Raw genomic sequence first — 15,635 nt, forward strand, 5'->3', positions numbered from 1 at the left:
AGTACCAATAATTTTCAAGCAAAAAATACAACACAATAAAATTCCCAAACCAACTTAGAAAACTAGACAAATATTGCACTGGCAAACATATACCAAGATAAACAAAATATGTTAAGGGGAACCAAAGTTGTGATCTAGAAAATGTTAAGATAAAAGCACTCAGAAAAGTCAATCACTGTGGAAATGCAATAGTTTGCAGTGGATCAAGACATAGGTGCAATATCAGACTCACTGAGATGGAGCAGAGGTTGGATACGCCAAACAGGTTGTCCCTGTCAAAGGCTTAACCTTCAGACTTAGGGCCTAATTATGACCTTGGAGGATGGGATACGCCATCACAAACCACACAAATATCCTGCTTGTCGTTTTACAAGTTCCACAGGATATAATGGAAATTATAATATGGCGGATGGGATAAATTTCACCTTTGTGACATAGTATCCCATCCGGCAAGGTATTAACCTTTTTGGTGCCGACGCCCACACACCATCCCTGGTGCGGGTCACGACCAGTGGCCGACACCAGGAAGGGTATTAATAAATCCTCGGGTGCGTTGCACCCGAGGATTTATTATTTTTTTTACCTTTCCCCGGGAGACACGGAAGCTTCCGTGTCTCCTCCCCACCCCTCACCCGCCCCTTTGTGACGTCAGCGCGCCGCGAGGCGCGCTGACCTTTCAAAGGTGTTTTCCCCATCAAAGCAGGAAGCAGCCTTGCGGCCGCTTCCTGCTTCAATGGGGAAAACGGCCTTCCCCACGTTCGGGAAGGCCTCGTAAGAAAGGGGAGAGTCTCCCCTTTCTTACGAGGCCTTCCTGAAAGTGTTTCCTGGCCCCCGATCGGGGGCCAGGAAACACTTTCAGGTTTCCTGGCCCCCCGAGGGGGCAGGAAAACTTTCAAAAGGCCTCGTAAGAAAGGGGAGAGTCTCCCCTTATTACGAGGCCTTCTGAAAGTGTTTCCTGGCCCCCGATCGCAGCACAGCTGCGATCGGGGGCCAGGAAACACCACTAGACGCCAGGGATTTCACTTGGGGGGGTCGGCCCCCTCAGAAAACGGGCCGCCCCTCCCCCTCGGGGCATATTTTATTTAAAAAAAAAAAAAAAAAAAAAATGTAGGTGCCCCCTGGGCATTTTATGAATAAAATAAAAAGACAGGGGGTCGCCCGTGGGCAGGGTGACCCCCTGTGGGGGCAATCTTTTTTTTTTTTTTAGATGTTGTAGGGTTTCCCTGGGGGCCATTTTGGCCCCCAAGGAACCATACAACAACTAAAAAAAAAAAATAGAACTATATGTAGATATATATATATATATATATATATATATATATATAGATATATCTATGTACATGGATATATCTATAGATATATCTATGTAGATATATATATATATAGATAGATCTATATATATCAATCAAAGAGATTTATAAAGCGCATTACTCACCCGTGAGGGTCTCAAGGCGCTTTGGGGGGGCGGGGAGGGGCTGGGAGGTTCACTGTTCAAAAAGCCAGGTTTTGAGGCCCTTCCTGAAAAGAAGTAGGTTTTGGGTCTTGCGAAGGTGGGTTGGGAGGGCGTTCCAGGTTTTGGGTGCAAGGTAGGAGAAGGATCTGCCCCCGCTGGTGGTGTGTTTGATGCAGGGGACAGAGGCGAGAGAGAGGTCAGCTGAGCTGAGGTTTCGTGTAGGGGTGTGGAAGGTGACTCTCGTTGAGGTAGGCAGGGCCTGTGTTGTGGAGTGATTTGTGTGCGAGGATGAGGATCTTGAAGGTGATCCTTTTGTCAATGAGGAGCCAGTGGAGGGATTTGAGGTGTGGAGAGATGTGTCCGGGGAGGTCGAGGATGAGTCGTGCTGCTGAGTTCTGGATGCGTGTAGTTTGCGCTTGAGTTTTAGAGTGGTGCCGGCGTAGAGGGCGTTTCCGTAATCAAGTCTGCTGCTGATGAGTGCATGAGTGACAGTTTTTCTGGTCTCTGTGGGGATCCATTTGAATGTTTTTTTCAGTATACGGAGTGTGTTGAAGCATGAGGAGATGAGAGCGTTGATTTGTTGGGTCATCGAGAGGGAGGAGTCTAGGATGATGCTGAGGTTGCGTGCGTGGTTGGCGGGGGTGGGTGCAGGGCCTAGCGTGGTGGGCCACCATGAGGGGTACCAGGTGTTTTTGTGTGGGCCAAAGAGGATTATTTCGGTTTTGCTTGAGTTGAGTTTCAGGTGGTTGGCTGTCATATATATATGCCTTTTGTCAATATGTGTGTGGTTTCCCTGGGGGGAAAAGGGTCAGACTTGTCTAGTGGCAGTTTTAGTGCCATAAAGAAGCGCAGAAGGTTTATATGCCTACTGCAAAGAGCAAATCTGTATTTTATGTAAATAGCTGAGTACATTAGTAAAGTCAGCCATTACCTGCGCTATAATACCAATGAAATGTATGTGCAGGGTGGAGGGCGGCTATGGAGAGATGAAGGGCACTTTTGCTGGGTGGTAATAAGGGAATCCTAGGAGGAGGGAGTGGGAGCACCAATAATGATTGTTGGACTGGGCGCAGGAGGTGCTAAAGACTGTGAAGAATGGTATGTGACAAGGTGTTTTTTAAGTGTCTTGAAAGAACGTGCTGATTGAGGGAAGAAGTGCAGGTAAGGTGGCCTCTACTGTTGCACGTATCTCACACACACCACCGATTTTGTGACTGTCTACGTAGGCTAGTGTTTTAGAGCAACAGTTTAGCCAATAGCAGAGATGGCATCTTGATGGATGACTGCTGCCTGCACTCGGGTTATAGAGGACCGCTCTGACATAGGATCAGAGGCTGAGATATCAGATACTGAGACAGCATCTGAGGGATAGGACAATGGTGCAGACTCTGGGAGTGATTTTTCAGTCGGAGGAGTCCCATTCGATAACTCCTCTTCCAGTACATTATGAGGAAGGTGATGAGGACAGTCCTGCTGTCCCTTCGCAAGCTGTTTGTGCAACTGGGTAATAGTGGGTTAGCCCAACCCAGAGAGCAGGTGAATGCGGCGGCAAGCAGAGAGAGAGAGTGTTCTCTTGGGAGCTCCCCAATTTAGTTCAGCCCCAAATTCCACCGCCCAAATCGTATTGTGGAGACATCAAAATTATCTATCGCAAAACAAACTGGTTTTGTAAGGCAGGCACCTGTGTTTTTGGTCCTGGATTCGGCGGCCATATAGAGAAACACACTAAACCCAAACATTTCTGGAAACTAGACATTCGGGGGAGTCCACAGAGGTGTGACTTGTGTGGATTCCCCAAAGTTTTCTTACCCAGAATACCCTGCAAAGCTGAAATGTTGAAAAAAAACTCAATTGTTCTCGCATTTCTGTCACACAAACTACAGGAATATGTTGGAATCCACAACATTCCTACCACCCAGTGACTCCTCACCTGTCCTGATAAAAATACTACCCCACTTGAGTGCCTACACCTAGTGCCTGTGTCAGGAATGATTCACCCCAGGGTCAACAGCTGCCTCACGTAAGGACCAACATTGACCGTTGTGTGATCTATTCCTGTCGCGGGCACCAGGCCTAACCACACAAGTGAGGTATCATTTTTATCAGGAGACTTGGGGGAACGCTGGGTGGAAGGAAATTTGTGGCTCCTCTCAGATTCCAGAACTTTCTGTCAACGAAATGTGAGGAAAATGTGTTATTTTAGCCACATTTTGAGGTTTGCAAAGGATTCTGGGTAACAGAACCTGGTCAGAGCCCCACAAGTCACCTCATCTTGGATTCCCCTGGGTTTCTAGTTTTCAAAAATGTGCTGGTTTGCTAGGTTTCCCCAGGTGCCGGCTGAGCTAGAGGCCAAAATCCACAGGTAGGCACTGTTTTCTATGAAAAAATGTGATATGTCCACGTTGTGTTTTGGGGCATTTCCTGTCGCGGGCACCAGGCCTAACCACACAAGTGAGGTATCATTTTTATCAGGAGACTTGGGGGTTCGCTGGGTGGAAGGAAATTTGTGGCTCCTCTCTGATTCCAGAACTTTCTGCCACAGAAATGTGAGGAACATGTGTTTTTTTAGCCAAATTTTGAGGTTTGCAAAGGATTCTGGGTAACAGAACCTGGTCAGAGCCCCACGAGTCAGCCCATCTTGGATTCCCCTAGATCTCTAGTTTTCAAAAATGCACAGGTTTGGTAGGTTTCCCAAGGTGCCGGCTGAGCTAGAGGCCAAAATCTACAGGTAGGCACTTTGCAAAAAACAGCTCTGTATTTTGTCCCAAAATGGGATGTGTCCACGTTGTGTTTTGGGGCATTTCCTGTCGCGGGCACCAGGCCTAACCACACAAGTGAGGTATCATTTTTATCGGGAGACTTGGGGGAACGCTGGGTGGAAGGAAATTTGTGGCTCCTCTCAGATTCCAGAACTTTCTGTCACCGAAATGTGAGGAAAACTTGTTTTTTTAGCCACTTTTTGAGGTTTGCAAAGGATTCTGGGTAACACAACCTGGTCAGAGCCCCACGAGTCACCCCATCTTAGATTCCCCTAGGTATCTAGTTTTTAAAAATGCACAGGTTTGGTAGGTTTCACTATGTGCCGGCTGAGCTAGAGGCCAAAATCTACAGGTAGGCACTTTGGAAAAAACAGCTGTGTTTTCTATCAAAAAATGGGATGTGTCCATGTTGTGCTTTGGGGCATTTCCTGTCGCGGGCACTAGGCCTACCCACACAAGTGAGGTATCATTTTTATCGGGAGACTTGGGGGAACATAGAATAGCAAAACAAGTGTTATTGCCTCTTATCTTTCTCTACATTTTTTCCTTCCAAATATAAGAGAGTGTGTAAACAAGAAGTCTATTTGAGAAATGCCCTGCAATTCACATGCTAGTATGGGCACCTCGGAATTCAGAGATGTGCAAATAACCACTGCTCCTCAAAACCTTATCTTGATCCCATTTTGGAAATGCAAAGGTTTTCTTGATACCTCTTTTTCACTCTTCATATTTCAGCAAATGAATTGCTGTATACCCAGTATAGAATGAAAACCAACTGCAGGGTGCAGCTCATTTATTGGCTCTGGGTACCTAGGGTTCTTGGTGAACCTACAAGCCCTTTATATCCCCGCAACCAGAAGAGTCCAGCAGAAAAAACGGTATATTGCTTTCAGAAATCTGACATCGCAGGAAAAAGTTACAGAGTAAACCATAAAGAAAAATGGCTGTTGTTTTCAGCTCAATTTCAATATTTTTTTTATTTCAGCTGTTATTTTCTGTAGGAAAACCTTGTAGGATCTACACAAATGACCCCTTGCTGAATTCAGAATTTTGTCTAGTTTTCAGAAATGTTTAGCTTTCCGGGATCCAGCATTGGTTTCACACCCATTCCTGTCACTAACTGGAAGGAGGTTGAAAGCACCAAAAATAGTAAAAATGGGGTATGTCCCAGTAAAATGCCAAATTTGTGTTGGAAAATGTGGTTTTCTGATTCAAGTCTGCCCGTTCCTAAAAGGTGGGAAGATAGTGATTTCAGCACCAGAAACCCTTTGTTGATGGCATTTTCAGGGAAAAAACCACAAGCCTTCTTCGGCAGCCCTTTTTTCCCATTTTTTTGGAAAAAACGAAATTTTCACTGTATTTTGGCTATTTTCTTGGTCTCCTCCAGGGGAAACCACAAACTCTGGGTACCATTAAAATCCCTAGGATGTTGGAAAAAAAGGACGCAAATTTGGCGTGGATAGCTTATGTGGACAAAAAGTTATGAAGGCCTAAGCCCGAACTACCCTAAATAGCCAAAAAAAGGGCTCAGCACTGGGGGGGGGGGGGGGTGGGGGGAGAACGGCCCAGCAGCTAAGGGGTTAATCAGGCCTCTAACTGCTAGAAAAACGTCTTCTGGTCAGTCCTAAAGCCACTAATTCCTCAGGGCAGGCTTCTGGGTACCATATCTCTCTCCAGCAAGGTCTCCTGAAGGGTCAACTACTCTCAACACCTCGGCCCTCTGAGTCAGTAGTCTTTCTCCTTTTTGTGTCCCTGTAGCAGGTGAACAGGAGGTCAACCATATAACCATGAAAGAGCAGGTCTAGTCCCTGAATGCAGGCAGGATTCAGGGGTCCTTCAAGTCTTGAATGAGTCCTTCAACCAGCAAGATTCACAAATCAGGATTCTTCTTCCAGTAGGGCTTTCTTCTTAGGACCGAGTCTTCCCAGGTACAGGAATGTTCGGAGGAGGTATTGGAGAATACAGAGATATACTGTGCTATAGTCATTAACTGGAGAAATTCTACTACACAATACTAACAACATCCTTGAAGCCCCCGCCTTCTCTTGCAGCACTCGCCTTACTATAAAATTACCCACTGCCAAGTAGCTAATTCCTCCTAAGTCTCTCGAGATAACACCCATTAGCCTTTACAGGTCTCAGAGGAAAGCTACTGTCCTCTGAACAACAGTTGTTAACTCTCCCAGCAAATTATGCATATTCCCGCTCTGGATGTATGATACATGGCAAAACTAGGTTTTAGCTGGTTCTAGCTCAGGCAGTCTAAATTACAGTTTCCACAATTCTTTTTTTGCTAAATTATCAAAATTCTGGTATCACCATCTAGTCTGATTTTAAAACATGAGCAGGAACTAATTTCGAAGCTGTTTTCTAACCCTTTCCAACCAGAAGTGGAAAATAAACATTTTAGTCACAATCCTAAAAATGTCTAACCTACATGGTGAAATCGCTTTTGTGTTTTATTTCACTGTGAGGGCACTTTAACCCTAATATATATCATTCCCTATTTTTATACATTAGCATACTGACCTTTTTTGCTTAGAATGCACACTTTAGGGGTGAATTCAGATAATATGAAATATGCTTTTCCTACACATGGCAAAGGCATTTTTCCCTGCTACGCATCACTACAATTCAGACTAGCGAGAGCAGAGTGCTGCTTCTGGCAGAAATATGATTTTTTCACATGTGGGTGGTGTAACCATAGACTGTATCTAATATCTAATTTTCCATGACATAGGTGCACTTTGGGAACCATATACAATTAGCTTATAGAGAAGTTAAATATCCCAAATAGGCAGTACCAATATACAGAATGTATTTCAAGGGAAAGTACAGACACTTTACTATTGTTTAGCAGCGGTAAAGTGCATACAGTACTAAACAGTGAAAACCAGGTCCACAACAATGTAAAACTTCTAAGGTGACCAGGCTGAAAAAGTGATTTGCTCCAGGTTTGAATAGATCTTTTATGCACCACTTTACTTTTTTGAGAAGAAACCCACAGGAGACTAGGTTTTTCTGACTGATACAGAAGGTGCCAACAGGTCCCAAAACATCGATGGGGTCGCTTTGAGCTGGTAACATGATTGAGGAACGCAGGGTATTTTCCTCATGGCATTGCAAAACTGCCCACAGGCAATTCTGTGTTCACATTTTCTTGCCCTGAATAACTGTCCTATCTTGCAGATGGAGGATTAGGTAAACATTCCACCCTTCTCTTGACTAAGAAAATTCCCCTGAAAGTGTTAGCAAGCAGAAGATAAGTAATTCCACATGATGAGCCACCAATCACAAGCACAACTCCTCTCAAGCCCGAGTTGACTACATAATCCAATACAAATTTACAGGACTTTTTCAAACGTTTTTTGTGGTATAGGTCCAGGCGACTTCAGGTGCATTAGGGTATTAACGATTGTGATGTTAAAGATATCTCCTAGGTTTTTTAAAGTCCTCTCTTTTCAGTTTCCTTTCTCTACCCCTAGGCCTGTTATAAGAACGAAGAAACGCTAATTCAAAATTCGAAGTGACAGAAGCATATGACAGGTAGAATGATGCTCTAGAAGTTCTAACCCTAACACGCAGCTAGTCTGGATCTTACCTCTGAAGGACCTTAGCTATTTACCAATGGGGACCACTTCATGTACTTCTCTGTCTATTCATCCAATCTTGCGGGGGGCTATTGAGGGTAGAGGGGTTTCATGCTCCATGCTTTATGACTCATTAATATCCTTCATGAAAAGTCAGAATCGGGTTTGTGAAAATCCCCATCAACAGGCCCAAATTTGGCTGATGTAGATTGTAAGACCTTAATGACTCCTGCAAATGTATTCTGTGGACTTCGCCCCATCAGGTGTGGGGAACAAGAAGGTATGGCACTGTTGATAATATTCTTCACAGGTCAAAACCTGATTCTAAGAAAAGTGATATATAATATATACGGAGAAGAGTCTACAGTTAAAGCATTTCAGGATCTTAGATACTGATTTGGAACAAGGCAAGACCTACCACAATGAAATTGCCAAAGTGGAGTCGGCCCAGATCTCTTTCAGACACGTCATTTGATGGTGTCAATCCCAGTGAACTGGAAACGAGAATTTCAATGGCAAATTACACTCAAATCTTTATGAGGTAGTGGAAGGTGGACTAGGTTTACAAGTTTCATCTCCTCAAAATACACGTTTGGACCAACAGCTCTTGAGCACAGCACTACAGGACTCGGAGCATGCATCATTTAAAGTTGGAACATACGTCTAACCTATTCAGGGCGAACCATGTTCGAAATATCTCAGACCTCTCATTTACAAGCTTTAGTTCAGGTGATTCTCTTATGCTCCCAAAATAGACCTTGACAAGGACACCCAAAATCCTCAGCCCTATTTCAATGAACAGAAAGTTCTGGTGGGAGAAACAGACTTTTCAAATTTGTATGTCCTCTGTTTTTGTTAAGTTAAAATGCACTGTCAGGTGGGGATGCAGAATAGTATTATCTTTTATGCTTCCAGAACAGAACGACTGACAGATACCATAGCCAAAGAACCCCCTGCCATGAGCCAGACTCAATGAAAAGAATCGGAGCAAGGTCTATCTCCTGTCCACTGATCGAAATTTACTTGAATGATTTTCTAGATCTGCAGGGCAAGAAAATGTGATCACAGAATTGCCTGTGGGCTGTTGCTTGGCAAAGAGCATTTACTTCAAATGCCACAACATAGGAAGTGGTTCACTTCTGGTTGAACATATTCAGAGGAACCTATCTCTTGAGAAACAAAGAAATGTGTTAAACTCTATCAACTTATAGGACGTCCATCTCCACATCTGAATTCACATGTCACACCAGTGGTTTCCAAGGATTTAAATTCAGTGTTTCCAATGCAGGTTCAGACTCACTCCAGTAAAACTAAAATGTACATCAAGGATCTACAAAAAGAGTATCACTACTGTTAGTGTGTCACATAGCAAGATTATATTCCATCACCCTTAACAACCATACAATTCTTACCTCTTCAAGTCTTGAAATGGATCTGAAAATTCTCAGGGTTGGAAACTGATTTAAAAAATAAAATAAAAATATAAAAAAAGACATCCCTTCTTAGTCTGTCTCAAGGACTACAGTTCAGGAGAGATTTGGGAATGTTGGGCTACTAAAGACCAGCACAAGGGGGAAGGAAGAAAATTAGGGTTTAAGAAACCGTTTAAAAAACAGCAAGGTGCCAATGTCATAAGTTGCAGTCTCATTTTATCTAGGCAAAGTTTGGAGCACAGAAGAATCATTAATTGGGATAGCTGGTAAATATAGGGTATGTGTATGTAAAGTTTCTTAGCACTTTCACATTATAGCCTGGGGCAATTGACAGGTTAATTTAGTGAGGTTTTTACATTCCTGCAGTTTTACAGCTTAGTTCTCAGTTTGGGACCCACACACTATTTGTGGAGGTGTTGGAGGAAGAATAAATCCCACCAATATTATGAATACCTTAGCTACCACTGCCCTCATTGCCACTAGCAGCGTCAAATAATACCATCAGTATTAACACTACCACCACCATTACAATCACCTTAACTACCACTGCCATCAATACAATTACCAATAACACTAAAATGACCAAAACCAATACCAATAGTATTACTGTTACCACAATCTTTACAACCTTTACCACTTCCACCATTAGTTACCATAATTATTACTAACAAACAAAACACAACCATTATCAGCTTCACCACAATCAGCACCAATATCATTAACACAACTATCACAACCATGATTACCATCATCAATAGTTCTATCCCTAGTATCACAAAGCATCATTACTCCTAACACCATCAGCACGGTCAAAACAACCACTACTGCCCCCACACCACTGCGACTACCACAGTCATCATCATCCCCATCGCTACAACAATCTCTATCAACACTTCGACCATCATCACTACTACCACCACTAACACCATCACAACTACTTTCAAGGCTACTACTAGAACCACCATTATCACTAACACCACTACTACGATCACTATTACCACTACTGCTACCACTATAAGCCCTGCTACCAGCATAGCTATTGCCACCTCCATCACCACTACTAAACCACCATATTCACTAATGCCAAGTTCCCATATGTTTTTGTATGTAAGAAAAAGTTGATGTCAGCATGTGTGTAATAGTCCTCGTTGTGTATTAACAGTGATAGAAAAAAGGATAGACCTACTGGCTTTGCCAATGCTTGCTTGTTCTGCTTTCACAAGAGTTAAATATTTTCCCATTTGCAACCACTTTGCACATTCTTTTTAATGTTACTTTCTGAGAATTGCTTCCAAGCATTTAATCAATGTAAATGTAGGAGTCTGGTAATACTCTGAAAACAAAGATGTTAACATCAGCAAATCAGGCTCTCATATGGGAGGTGGAGCATTACAAGAAATGCCTACCCGAAATACTCTTTGTAGAATACGATGCTATATTAGCGCCAGTTGTCACTTGTAACAATACTACATAACGAATTGAAATGGAAGCGATGCAATTCTATTGAGCTGTAATATTTGCATGGTTCTCTCTTTTAATCAATAGCAAAGCAGTTCCACAGACCAGTTTTACTCCCTTCTTACTGTATATCGTACGCAATGTTTCCATGAACAGTTGAAGTGTAATTATGTCAAGCATAAAAAAGATGTATTGATGGTCACTGTGTCTGTATATTGGATACCAGAATTAAAATACAAGAGGAGGCTACTGAGCCGCAAACACTTAGCGTTACAAAGTCGATACTCAGAATTGGATCGTTGAAAGGCTACCGATACATATAACTACTTTATTTATTTAGCTAAGGGATTAAAGAAAACGATACACGGCGAATATGAAACAATGTTCCTACTTAGAAAAAACCTGGCGAACCGCTTCTCACACCCCTATCAGCGTTGACTGGGCTGACATTGTTTCAGAGATCGGAGTCTTACAATGTTTCAGGTGCTTTGGGCTCTTTAAGAAGCAATCTTAAAAAGTAAATATAGTAGTCCCGATTAACAAGTGCAAACAATAACCCTCTGCTTAATTTGTTCCCTTGAAGGGCAGAAGTCTTAATAGGTCTCGTGTTGTCTGAAGATCTCGCTAGACGAATATTTACAACAACAACAAAAAACACCCCCACCCCAACAGGAATCACTACTCCGTTGGGGGGCGGGGTCAATAAAATTATAGCATCACAAATGAGCTGCATATTTTACCAGTAACGTGGCCGTCCCCTCAGTGTATACGAGTTCCTTCTTACCGTTGCCCTGCTAACCTTACTTGTGACGAAGAAAAGCTTGACCCTGAGGCGCAAACACTAAACGACAAAGGGACATTAACGCCAAAGTCACATTCCGTGCCTTCTTAGTAAGTTTGGCTGGTTGGTTTCCTATTAAGTCCAATATCATCCTTTATCTCCCACGTGTTTGCACACCGTAGGTATACCAATACAATATCGATAAAGCCTCAATCTATTGCAGTGTCTGATTTGTCAGTAGATTTCACTGGGGAAGCACGTCAGTTTACAAAAACATTCCCCGCGCCGGCGACTTGTACACAAGCTGGCATTTCACGGAGGCTCTCGGAAATCAGATCTCTGTAACCTGCCGGGCTGGTCGCAGAAGCCTTAGTCAGCTCCCTTCAGGAGCCCGTGGGGACATTCTGCGACAATCAGTCAAACCGCCTGACAGTGGCCGCCCCCACTTTCGCCGAGCACGGGGGTAAACGGAACAACCCAGTCAAACAATCCACTTTTAACGAATAGATTTAACACCAACTCCCCTCACTTCTGGGAACGTTATCTGCCAAGACTCTCGCTTCCCCCCTCATAGCCATGTGCCACGTAAGAGTTTTCCTCACTTCACCACGCCAAGGGGTCCCACCATTTGCTTTGCTGTACGCGGGGTTGCACGTGTGACGACGGCACATACCACTGACATCGCACCTGCTACCAGCACTGCCTGGCGCTACCCTTGCAGGTTTCACCATGTCTCATATTACCGACTCTCACTAGTATCCGAGGGCAGAATGAGTGGAGGAAGAGTATTTCACTGCTGCTCGTGGTCATAGATCTACGGGTCGAGGGGCACACTACGACTGAGGGCACCTGAGTCACAGTTATGCCATGCCTTCTTATTTGATAACCTACGGAGATTTAAATCTACGTCACCATATTCAAACCATCAGAATTACAGTGCGCAGCCGAACGCCCAGTAAGTACCTATGGTTTGAAGGACAGTCTACGGAGGCAAACGAAGCGCTTGAAGAGTCAGCTGCTTTGTAAGTGGCAAAAGGGGGGCGGCGGTATGTTATATGCAGGTTTGAAAGGTCGGACCACCGAAATAAGGAAAAGAAGACATGGATGGAATATTATCTGTGAGACAGCAGGCCCATTGCATGGATTAGGGGAGGGAAGGAAAAGACATCCCCCCTAACCCGAGATGGGGTGGCTCTCCTCCTCTTGTCATCACATCAGCTGGGTGGGTGCGCTTACTTGACCGTTCCCAGGCACAGAAAGTGACATGGAAGGTTCCCATGCTTTCCCCTCCCATATCCCCGGCCCTCCCTAGACTTCAGTGTTCATGATGCTGTAGGAGTCTCCTACCGTTTCACCGGCCGCTGCTGCTACCGGCAGAAGGGAGAATCGCGGGAGGAGGCGGCCCGCTTGCTCTAGCTCTTGGGGACCCGTGCCGCTCTGCAGACGCTGTCGGGGACCTCGGGATGAGGCGGGGGCGCGGGGAGACTCTGCGGTTCTATAACGGGTCCGGTAGAGGTAGTAGATGGCGCAGCACACAGCCCCAGAAGCGGCTCCGAGTTTGGCCATCCGGCGCACCGGCCACAGGGAGGCGACTCCCCCGCTGTGCATCAGGCGGGTCTCGGAGCTCCTTGAGCCGGGGCAGCTTCTACGCTGCAGCCAGAGAAGCCTCCGCAGAGCTGGGGCCGCCATGGTACTGCGGAGCCGGGCACTGACAGCAGCTGCTGGGGAGGAGATCTCGTGAGAACACGCCGCACCCCTCCCCCGAGCACAGCTTGCCTGGGAAAATTGTATACAACTACTACTACCACACCTACCACAGCACAGTCTGCCTGGGACAGATTGTATTGCAATTCCATTTACATAGCGCTTACTAGTCTTGTTTACCTTATTTATGTTCCTTCGCACTGCAGTGTGTCTGTAATATACAACTCGCTCTCCCTTTCGATCACTCTGTCTAATATACCCAGCAGCACCACTGACCTCTTCGCAGGGGTGTAGGAGACAATACATCTCTGGGGGGGACAGGGACAGCCTCGGGGGACTTTCAATCAACCCTATACAAACCGCTCGTTGTTTACGAACTGCAGGCTCCGATAAATATACACAATTATATATATATATATATATATATATATATATATATATATATATATATATTGGAAGTGAAATAGGGAGAAAGGAAGGCATGTTTTCACAGTCTGAAAGTATCTTTTATTGTTATTTACATTCACAAAGTAATTAGCTCAAATGTGAAAATAACATGTTGATTAACCTTGCATCTTCATGCACCAAGCAAATAAAGGTAGGAGGGTAAAAAGGAAGAACATACTCTTTGCGCCCCACACCCATCATGCCCTTCGCCTCATGCCAATTGGAACCGCACTGGAGAGATCAAAAGCGATTACTTACAACAGTTGTAAACTGTGCTCGGAAACCATAGTTCTAATAACACTTCTGCTCCTTTGTGTGATCTTGGGAAGCTCAGCTCCACATCAATCATAACTAGGAGCATTTCAACTGAAGAAGCTCTTGGAGTTACAGGCTATATAAACATGGATTCTCTAATCTCTGTATAAACTACAGTCACTAATTTCTTTAGAAACAGCTGTTTGTGATGCACAAAGTCACTGCGTGTAAAGAAAAGACATTCACTGATTATAAAGAAAAGACATCAGAAAATGACTATGATAGGGTTATTACAGTCGAATTATGACATTACATTGTCTTCTGCCAGAGCTAGCAGCCAAGGTAAAAGGCAGATCAGGTCACAGAGCATAATTAATGCAGCTGTTTAAAGCAAAAAAATTGAATGTTGCTTTTCTTTCTTCTGCTGTACTTTAATAGCTTGGAATGACAGAAGCTATGCACTAGGGTTTTAAGTGGTTTGTGGGAAAGTTGGTGGTATGACCATGTATTATATGGGGTAAAATACCCCCTGTGTACATAAGGATATTGCAAGTCACCTTAAAGTTCATACCTTATAAACAAGCATTGGCATAGCCAATAGATCTCGCCTATGCAAGTTCTATTGCCTTTGCCAATGTGTTTTAGCCATGCTGTACACTAGTAAGACTACTATTCAGCATGGCTGAAAGTTAATGGCATAAAGTAGAATGATGTGTCACCGACTGGTGTGGCGTAGTATCATGGAGTAAGTAGAGTGTCCTAGAATGGAGCAGTAAACTAACTTTAAAGGAACAGGGGTCCCTTGAATAAAATGCAACACCACTCCCATAAACAATGATATTAAAGTAGTATGCAAATGGAATGTTTTATGCATTTATTCAATCAAAATATAAAAGATCAAATGTAGTGGGAAAACATCAACAGTGGAAATTGAGAAAGACTGGTATTCGGGCATTACACAAGTTATCTGGATGACCCAATGTCACCAATTACAAGAAAAATGTAAAAAGTAACCTATATAGTACAGTGGTTTGGAGGAGGCTGGCCTGGTTTGTAGTGGGTACCTATGGTACTTACACCTTATACCAGGTCCAGTTATCCCTTATTAGTGACATGTAGTCAGTGTCTAGAAGCCAGACTGTCTAGAGGTAGCTGAAGGCAGAGCAGCCAAGGCTTATCTAGGAGACATGCAAAGCTCATGCAATACCACTGTAGTCACACAGTACTCACACACATGAAAGAAAATACTCAGTGATACAAAAATAAAGGTACTTTATTTTAGTGACACAAATGCCAAAAATACCATAGAGACTATACTCCCTTAGAAGGTAAGTAATACACCAATTATATACACTAGTATGCAGCAATAGCAATAAAAACAGTTAGAAAACAGTGCAATTAGTGAAAATCACAATGGTTAGAAATGGGCCTAGGGGAAACACAAACCATATACTAAGAAAGTGGAATGCGAATGTCGGTTTCCCACCTAGGCAAGTGTGGTGTGTACAGGGGAGCTGGGAGTATTAGAAAACACCAAAGGTAAGTAATAGAACCCACCTCAGAGCCCAGGAAAGCAGGAGTAAATCACAGTAACTTTCCTAGAACACACAAGAACACGAGAAAGAAGATAATGCAAGAACCAGAAGATACTTCAAGACACAAAGGGTGGATTCCTGGACCTAAAGACCTGTGGAAGAATGGGACTAAGTCCAAGAAGCACAGAAGAGTCCAGGGAGGACAGGAGCCCCTGCTAAC

General features: G+C 43.9%; 1 protein-coding gene across 6 annotated transcripts in view; it reads right to left on the reverse strand.

Annotated features, from left to right (window-relative positions):
• MICU3 (mitochondrial calcium uptake family member 3) overlaps nucleotides 1-13,424 on the reverse strand; it is a 387,135-nt gene extending 373,711 nt beyond the window's left edge. For 5 of the 6 annotated variants that reach the window (XM_069200668.1, XM_069200685.1, XM_069200659.1 and 2 more), the window contains exon 1: nucleotides 12,822-13,218. In XM_069200668.1, the coding sequence (XP_069056769.1) occupies nucleotides 12,822-13,163 (342 nt within the window). In that variant the 5' untranslated portion in view covers nucleotides 13,164-13,218. Of the gene's footprint in view, nucleotides 1-12,821 lie in introns of all 6 variants that reach the window. The other variant, XM_069200650.1, reaches the window with a different exon arrangement.
• Between the last annotated feature and the right edge of the window lie 2,211 nt (nucleotides 13,425-15,635).

Source organism: Pleurodeles waltl, chromosome 1_2 (assembly GCF_031143425.1).
Source record: "Pleurodeles waltl isolate 20211129_DDA chromosome 1_2, aPleWal1.hap1.20221129, whole genome shotgun sequence".
NCBI classification, from domain to species: domain Eukaryota; kingdom Metazoa; phylum Chordata; class Amphibia; order Caudata; family Salamandridae; genus Pleurodeles; species Pleurodeles waltl.